Source organism: Chanodichthys erythropterus, chromosome 17 (genome assembly GCF_024489055.1).
Source record: "Chanodichthys erythropterus isolate Z2021 chromosome 17, ASM2448905v1, whole genome shotgun sequence".
Classification (NCBI taxonomy): domain Eukaryota; kingdom Metazoa; phylum Chordata; class Actinopteri; order Cypriniformes; family Xenocyprididae; genus Chanodichthys; species Chanodichthys erythropterus.
In genome coordinates this window covers 16849494-16858217 of record NC_090237.1, presented here as the reverse complement: position 1 = coordinate 16858217, position 8724 = coordinate 16849494, and the positions used below count along the sequence as shown (strand labels likewise).

The 8724-nt window shown below is 37.6% G+C and overlaps 1 protein-coding gene across 1 annotated transcript; it reads left to right on the top strand.

Annotated features, from left to right (window-relative positions):
- Positions 1-321: 321 nt before the first annotated feature.
- On the top strand, positions 322-7055 carry c1qtnf5 (C1q and TNF related 5). Its single transcript, XM_067365338.1, has 3 exons — positions 322-477; positions 4729-4962; positions 5589-7055. Exons 2-3 carry the CDS (start codon positions 4737-4739, stop codon positions 6107-6109), a joined length of 747 nt encoding a protein of 248 aa, XP_067221439.1. The 5' UTR covers positions 322-477; positions 4729-4736; the 3' UTR covers positions 6110-7055.
- Positions 7056-8724: the final 1669 nt, after the last annotated feature.

Sequence of the window (8724 nt, the reverse complement as noted above, 5' to 3'; positions counted from 1 at the left end):
ATTGTTTAGAAAGTATGCTTTGTGTTTTTAAAGTAAAAATAGTTCAATCTTCCATTTGACCACAGGGCTGTAATCCTTGAATGGTTTATTTCTCGCAAATTCGCCACAATAAACTGGCAATCTTCCTTTGTAAACCCCACACTAATTAAATACACAAGGGTCTCGTCAGACTGTTCACTGGCGCCCAAAACCCCATCTTTAAGGCTGTGCTGTATCAGATAATGTTTATGCTTATAAAGTTGGACAAGCTACAAACATTTAGTCTTCGTACTTTGGATGATCCCTCTTTCTCCCTCCCCATCTCCCAGCCTCTCTCCATTTCTAATTGGCTTCCAATAGCTTCCCATTTCCTCTAAAGGCTAGGAGGGCTCATTTTTTCCCAGACGCCTTGGACGGCAAAGAAAAGAGTTTCACTGCTCGTTTCTCTTTTGCCTGCTCAAGACTGTCAATCCGGTGGAGCTTCAAAAAACGTAAATGGTAAGTTTGATTTTTTTATTTTTTATTTTACATAATTGTGAAATGTGTTTAGTCATGAGGGATCTGACTGCTACTACTAATAATGTGTTAAGGTAACTTTTTTTGTTTTGTTTTTATAGGCAAATTCTTAATTTTGCCTTGACAATCTGCACTTTAGACTCTTTGACGCAGATATAACTATTATTATTTCACTTCGACTACCAATAATGTTGTTTATTATGAAATGACACTGCTGAGTATTGAAATGGAAATATTATCCAGTCTCTTATGTAACTTTTGTTTTTGTCAAGATTGTTTATCATTACTGCTCGATCCTGATCTCAGCTTGGTCATTTTTTTTCCTGCTAATGAGACTGGCAAAGATTCAGTTTACTACAATTCACATTTCTGAAGCCAAATATTTAAAAACTGAGAGATTACCTTTTCTTCCTACAAATTTATGATTAATACCAGTTGAGAGACCCATTTATAATGCACTGAAGCTTCAGGATAAGCACCTATGGAGAAAACTAATTCCTCCCATATTTCATCCCAAAGTTTAATTTGTAATATAGTGTAAAGGTTGCACTGATATTGTGGGAATGTACCCCAGCGTTAAAAGTTTGTGCCGATACAAAGCTGCAATAATAAAGAATGTGACTCATATAAGAATGAGTGATGCTTTATTTTGGAAATCAGACCATACAGTTGACATTGGAATGAAGGTATTTGTTCTGTGCTCTTTGGCAGTCATTCCTCTGATGTCCTAACATGGCTCACGGATTGAGCTGCTCAAAGCATTTAGAACCAAAATACTTTCAACACAGTCCTGAGAGATAACTGTCCAGATGTCCTAGGACAGATGTTCCTCTTAAATTAAAGATACCAGCACTTTAACTGATTCTTCAGAATGTTCGAAGAATGCTTTGGTGGTCTGGTTGTATTTCTCAGTGTGAATCATCAGCAGTTTCTGAACTTTTATAAGAAACAGCTGTTTGACAGTCAGCAGACTTGAATAGAAACCTGCTGATTTACGGCAAGACATAAAATCTTGGAAATGCTTCGTTCCAGACAGGATTACGAGAGCTGACAAGCCCCATGAATACTTACTCCTGTAGAGACATTGTGTGTTTGCAGCCTGATTATATTGACTGGCTTCAGCACCTCATCAATGAGAGATGGTAGACAGTAAAATTTACTATGTGATTAGCACATTCTGCATTTTTGTTATTCACCAACTAACTACAAACATACATTTTAAACCCCTCACTACTGTAGATAACACTGAGGTTTTTTTTTTTTTTTTTTTAGGTTTTTTTTTAGGAAAAACAGCTGACAAAATAGCATAACTGGAGACAGTTATTAAAGGGATAGTTCACCCAAAAATGATCCAAACCCTTATGTCTTCCTTTCTTCTGTAAGAATTTCCTGGCCACTCTTTTCAGTATGAATGAAAGTGAAAGAAGACGGGCTATCAGGCTACAAAGTGATGAAGAAATAATAATAAATATAGCTGCAAGCAGGCTTGTCGGGCACAAGCCTGGTGGCACCCCCAACCTGGTGGCTTCAGGGCAACTGTGCACAGCGGGCAATAGGCATTTAAAATGGGTAAACATAAAAGGACTATGTCAAAGTTATTTGAATAAACCACATTTACTGCAGCAGCTGGTGCCCATATGATCACAAACCACAACAGCCACATCCATGAGATTGTTTAAATTTAGATGAATTTCATGTCATAGAATGTCATAGGTCAACTGACCCTTAACCGGGAGTTTGATTGACAAGCGATCTAGCCAATCAGAACGCAGAATCCGCCATTTTGTCCGACAACACAGTCAGGAGTTAAAAGATTAACCTCGGTGGACTTAAACTTAAAAATGTGCACCAAAAAAGTGCAGAATATCATCCTAATCTGCCATGTCTGTTTTTCTCAGACAACCTATATAAAAATTCCAGAGCAAATTATATACTGTTATTTGCTCAAACTCCACAGTACTCTGAGAAATCTAATCCAGTCTAATGCGAATGTCTGTGATTGCTGATGTTGAATTAAATCCTGGCCATGGTAACACCATTCGAGATATCCTATAATTGTTCTCAATTTAGTATCTTCAGTATCTTGTCATCATGTTCAGAGAGTTTGGTTGGTGATTGAATGAATCCCCTAAGAGGAGTAGTTACAATTTCAGAGCTTGTTTATTCAAAAAATCTACATTCAAGCCAAAATATCTGACTTCCTGTTGGTCGGACCTAATGACTGTAAATTAGAAAATGAGAACAATATGCATATCGAGTTTGGTGACTGTAGTTAAAACTAACCCCCCCACTTTTGTCAAAAGGTGGCGTTATAGAGGCCCTCCTCCCCACCCATTTCTAAGGCTTTGCCCATGTCTACTAGATGACAATCCTGACATGTGTGTTGAGTTTCCAAGCCCCGGTGGCTTCAGGGCAACTGTGCACAGTGGGCAATAGGCATGTAAGATGGGTAAAGATAAAAGGTCTATGTCAAAGTCATTTAAATACACCACATTTACTGCAGCAGTTGGTGCCCAAATGATCACAAACCACAACAGGCACATCCATGAGATTGTTTAAATGTAGATGAATTTTATGTCATAGAAGGTCAATTTCAAATGTGCAGAATATCATCTTAATCTGCCATGTGTGTTTTTCTCAGACAACCTCTATAAAAATTCTAGAGCAAATTACATGCTGTTATATGCGCAAATTTAACAGTACTCTAAAAAAATGTAATCCAGTTTTGATGCGAATGTCTGTGATTGCTGAGGTATTATTCTAACACTTCTCTTCATGTGTTTCTTGACCTCCCTAAACTATTGTTTGTGCACCAGCATGCTTTCATTTAATTTCAATATGTGTGGTATACGACGAAAAAAAAATAAAATAAAATTAATAAATGAAGCCAAATCACAGAATGTGCAAAGACAATTTTAATATCAGTCTCAGGTAATAGTAAGGTACTACTCACTTATGCAAGTTTATTTTAAACAGCCACTTTTATAAAATCAAGTGAAATTTACTTAAATATGGATTTTTAATAAATTTGAATTATATCAATAAATAATTAATTTAAAGACATGCGTTGTACATGATGATTGCAAATACAGCACATGACTTTCTATAACACCCATGTCTAGAAAACACACACTCTCCTCTGTGAATCAGAATATGAAATCACAGGTGTTGGTAATAATAATTGTAACTCAAATGACATTTGAAAAGTAATATATAATTGTCATGGTTCAACTTCAATTGAGTGTGAAGTTATTATTTGCAGTTCAATATTTTCATCAAAAAATGGGTAAACACACACAGATTTGTTTTTGTGAATTGTGGGGACGTTCCATAGGTGTAATGGCCACCACAGAGAGTGGGAGAGAGGATTGTCTACTGGATGACAATCTTGACAAGTGTCTCAAACCCATCCAAAACAAATATTGAAGTTTGATCTGTTGCTATGGCAACCGTGTTTGGAAAATTTAAAAAATCTTTTTACAGGTCTACATTTGTTATGTCTTGACATTTCTAATGAAGTTTGAAGCAAATTGGGTAAAAATTAGAGGGTGATCTTAAAGCATTTTGATAGTAACACACTTCCTGCTGCCAATTGGTGGCGCTATAACTTTGACTCACAATAGACACATCCATGTGATCAGCCTCCTACAACGAACACACAGCTGAAGTTTCATAAAAATCAATCAATGTATGCAGAGGTTATAACACATTTCCTGTTTCCCTTTTCTCTCCGAAATTTGCCTCGCCACGGCCAAACCTTTTGAGATATCAAAAATACACTCGCAATTTTACATCCTCAATCTCTTGACTTCGTTCTGACCGAGTTTGGCAGTGATCGGATTAATTGCCAAGGAGAAGTATATCAAGTTCCAGAGCATACGTTTTTTAAACAACCCATAATAGCGGACTTCCTGTTGAGCCGGCGTATAACTTAGACTTAGAGCATGAAAGTTGTTAGGCTCGATGAGGTCAATATGTGTACCGAGTTTCATACAAATACATGTGTTTGATACGGACCAAGTTTTCGGACACCATTCAAGGGGGCACTGTCGAGCCCCCCTACCATGCCCGGGTCCCATCCTTTGCAGCGTCCTAATGGCCGCAGATTCCAATGTCAGACTTCATACCATGGGTCTATTTTCAGTCTCAGTGATGCTGAAATCATCTCGAAACAAGCTACTAGATTGAGAATAAGTTTTTTTTTTTTCTTCCATTTTGTTCTTTTGTCCACAGACTGAGCGATGACATCTCTACAGACATGGCCTCTTTCGTTGCTGCTTGTTATTGCAGTACATTGTTCTAATTCACTTGAAGACAACAAGATCCCCAGTTTGTGCACAGGAAGCCCAGGTATCCCAGGATCTCCTGGGTTGCACGGCAGCCCCGGTCAGCCTGGCAGGGATGGACGAGACGGCCGTGACGCTCAACAAGGAGAGAAAGGGGAACGAGGGGAGAGAGGAGAACCAGGTACAACAATACCAACCTCAATGGTGTTTTTCTCACCTTCTCCTCCCATAGAGTGCTGTAATTATGACATATTTTTATAGGCCAAACCGAAGGTTAGCATCGCCCTGGGTCCCTCAACAAAAACACATTAGGATTTTTTCACTGGCTTTTGAATTTTTGAAGAAAATTAGCTCCTTGACCAACAAAAGTTTATTATTCTTACACATTTCATTCATCATGATAATCTTCACAAATGTACAAAATTATGAATTTTGAAGCCTACATACAATCGAAATTTTGACTTAGTATTGTTTGCGAGAGCATGATTATAAACACAAACTCCGTATTCCCATTTGGCCATTTGTTAGCAACCTTTTTCAGGTTAAGTAAAAGCTTTAAAAAAATCACAATGGGGTTTTACTGATGTATTTTATGTTGTAGAATAAAACATGAAAATATCTTGAGCTTGTTTTAAACAGACCATATTTCAGGCATTTAACCAAAAACCCATTCAAAAAACCCACTAACTGATGGAAATGGAAGTGCTAAAATGCTAACTCGTTTCTGGTTTTGGCCTACAAAAATACCTGCAGCACTCTATTGAATGTCAATAGTAAATCATGAAAATCCCATGATGCTTATGGCAGGTCAGTCGGGCGTGAGGGGCCTCACAGGAGACCGAGGGGATCCAGGGGAAAAAGGAGAGAGAGGAACCCCGGGCGAGTGTGCGGTAGCCCCCAAATCAGCTTTTAGTGCCAAACTGTCTGAGGCCCGCACGACTCCATTGACGGTAGGGGATGCGGTTCGCTTCAACAAATTGATTCTTAATGAGCAAGGTGATTACAATCCCGAGACGGGAAGATTCACGTGCAGAGTGCCGGGCGTTTACTACTTTGCCGTTCACGCCACAGTCTACCGCTCCAGCTTGCAGTTTGACCTCATAAAGAATGGAAACACCGTGGCCTCCTACTTTCAGATCTTCGGGAACTGGTCCAAACCAGCCTCACTGTCTGGAGGAACACTAGTGCACTTGATTCCAGGAGATCAGGTGTGGGTGCAAATGGCCCTGGGCGAGTACACTGGCTTTTACTCCAGCCCAAAGACAGACAGCACTTTCACTGGTTTCCTAGTGTACTCAGACTGGAAAAACTCTTCTGTTTTTGCATAGATTTAAATCACACTGCACCTAATTTTCTGTTTACCACATGCAGGTTTCATGAATTGTAAAAGCACTGTTATGGATAAGACAAAGGCCTTTGATTGGCCTCCATTGATAATCATTTCAGTAGAATCAGATATGATCAGATGATTCAGTTATAAGCACATTTAGTCATACAGAATAAGGAGTGTTTTGCCATGCAAAGAATGAAAGTATGAAAGTCATTAATGAAACTTTGGAAATATGGAATAAAAAAAATAAAATACTGAACAAGAAAACCTTCTGCTGTTTTCTCTGAAAATGTTTATTCTGATGGCAGTCTATATTTTGTGAAAAAGAACAATAAATACTTTCCAACACGTCTCTGGAATATGACTTCAATAAAATATGACACCCATAATTTCCTAATTTGTCAGTAAATGTTAAAAGGAAAAGCAATTTTCTACTGCTGGGAAATGGAGAGCTGTGGTTTCATGTTTCAGTGTGCATTTAAAGCAATAGTGCACCTATAACAGGAAATGCTGTAATTAATTATTCACTCATGTTGTTCTAAACCTGTATGACTTTGTTCCTTTTGTGAAACACAAATGTACAAGTCACTCTTTTCATTATAATTACAATGAATGGGTACTGGAGGACTTTTAAAAAAAGGATGCAAAAGCATCATTAAAGTGTCTGTATTACTTATGCATCATATTCAAGAACAAATCATTTAGACTGTTTTTTGTTGTTGTTGTTGTTGTTGTTTTTAACTAAATCAAATGATTTGTGGAAATCATCTGGCCCAAAGAATGATTTGTTAAAGCTCCAGTCTCCGTTCTTGTGAAATATCTCTTTATCTTTTATGGAGTCATAAAATTGTATACCGTATCTCTAGTGTTTGAGCATACTGTAGACACATTCACCTTTGTACTGCAACATTCCACAGGATAAATGCAGTCATTTCAATAGGAATCTGCACGGTTGGGGAAATATGGGGACACTTTTTTTTTTGATGAGGGGCCTGTGCCCCAGTAAACACCCCTGGGTTTAAGTTTGTTAAACTTTTAAACACACAAATTCACTGTGTTGATCCATATAAAGCTGCTTAGGTTGGAAGTGACCTCTGAGTAAGAGGCAAATTTAGTCACTTAAGTAGGAATCCACACACACGATTGGGAATTTTGCACAAAAGAATTCCCCATACAACAGGTGTAAATTGATCACGTGGATTTGCTGTGTTGACCAACAGAAAGCTTCTTGGTTTGAAAGTGACTTCCATGCAAAGGTTTACTTCATACATTTTGCTTTCGAAACAGCACCTTAAGTGGTGTTTCATTCATCATTGCTATTGATAATTGACATTCTTTTCCCACCCAAATAAGTCACATTTATCGTTGTTCAGCGAATTTTTGCAGGCAAAGTGCTGTTTTTTCAATAGGAATCCATGCGATCTGTAAACATTTCCCTGCAGGGAATTCACATCGGTTTTGAGAGCTTTGTTGTCAACTTTGAACAAATGAATTTGCTACGTTGAGTAAAATAAAGCTGCTTAGTTTGTGTTGAATAAGCTGTTTCATGCATTGCTACATTGTTGATAATGAACAAGGGAGTTTCACTAATGTGACCACGCCTTAAAAGTCAGCATGAAATGGAAGTTGCAATAGAATTTTCTTCCCTATTGTGACGTATATACAAGTGAATCGGCTTCTGGAATGAGACAAAAATGTAGGTAGGACTTGAGTTGATTGGATCATAGGAAGTTTGTTGCAGTCAGTCGTGGAGGATATTTATCCCCCACCCTCCGCTTGGACATATGTCATAGAGAACATGCTGTTTCAAGGGAGAGGAGTGGTTAACATTTTTGATTAAAGATTACAAGTGCACATGAAGTTTAAAACAATAATGACGTGTTGTGCATGGATAAATCATTTAAATTAAACACTGCAACATTCTGTAAAAAAAAAAATAAATAAATAAAATATATATATATATATATATATATATATATATTTATGTATTGTCAATTTTGATTTCATGGTGACTTTAAACAATAAACTGCAACAGCTTTATATTTTCAAAAGGCCAAAATCCATGATTTGTGTTTGCCTCTCTGTGCTGATTCACAGACGTTATGTAATCAAGCCTCATTGTACAGACAAAGCTTTAACTTTGTATTTTAACTTTACACAACACTTACAAGACCTTTGTCTAAATGTATCTTTCTCTCTTTTGCCTCTGCTTCTTTCTTTAGATGATTCTCTCTACCCCTTTTCTCCTGCTTTTCTGAATGTTTTTGTTCTAAGACAAGTAGTTCCAATTTTCCCCAGGCTGCTGGCAGAGACTTACACAGAATGTTTTTGCAGTATCATTAAGAAGAATGAGAGGTACATTTGTATCCTCCCTTTGTGCAGTTCATTTCCATGAGGTCATGGCCTGCTCCTTCACAGCTGTTAGCAGAGCACTTCAATCAGACAGAAACAAGCTCAGAATCCAACCTCAAATACTTTTATCATTACCATTCACAACACTATTATTTATGACTCTTTATGGCAGATCTTTGAGTGAGCTGGTTTAACAGGCTTATATAACATATGAAGGAAGGAAGTCTGACTTGGTACTTCAAAATGTAGCATCTAAAGGTC

What these genes read in the sequence shown, in the direction of transcription:
- c1qtnf5 (XM_067365338.1), top strand. Translation starts at nt 4,737, where the DNA reads ATGACATCTCTACAGACATGGCCTCTTTCGTTGCTGCTTGTTATTGCA. An exon ending in AGGGGAGAGAGGAGAACCAG is followed by an intron (nt 4,963 to 5,588) that starts GTACAACAATAC and finishes TGCTTATGGCAG; the next exon opens with GTCAGTCGGGCGTGAGGGGC.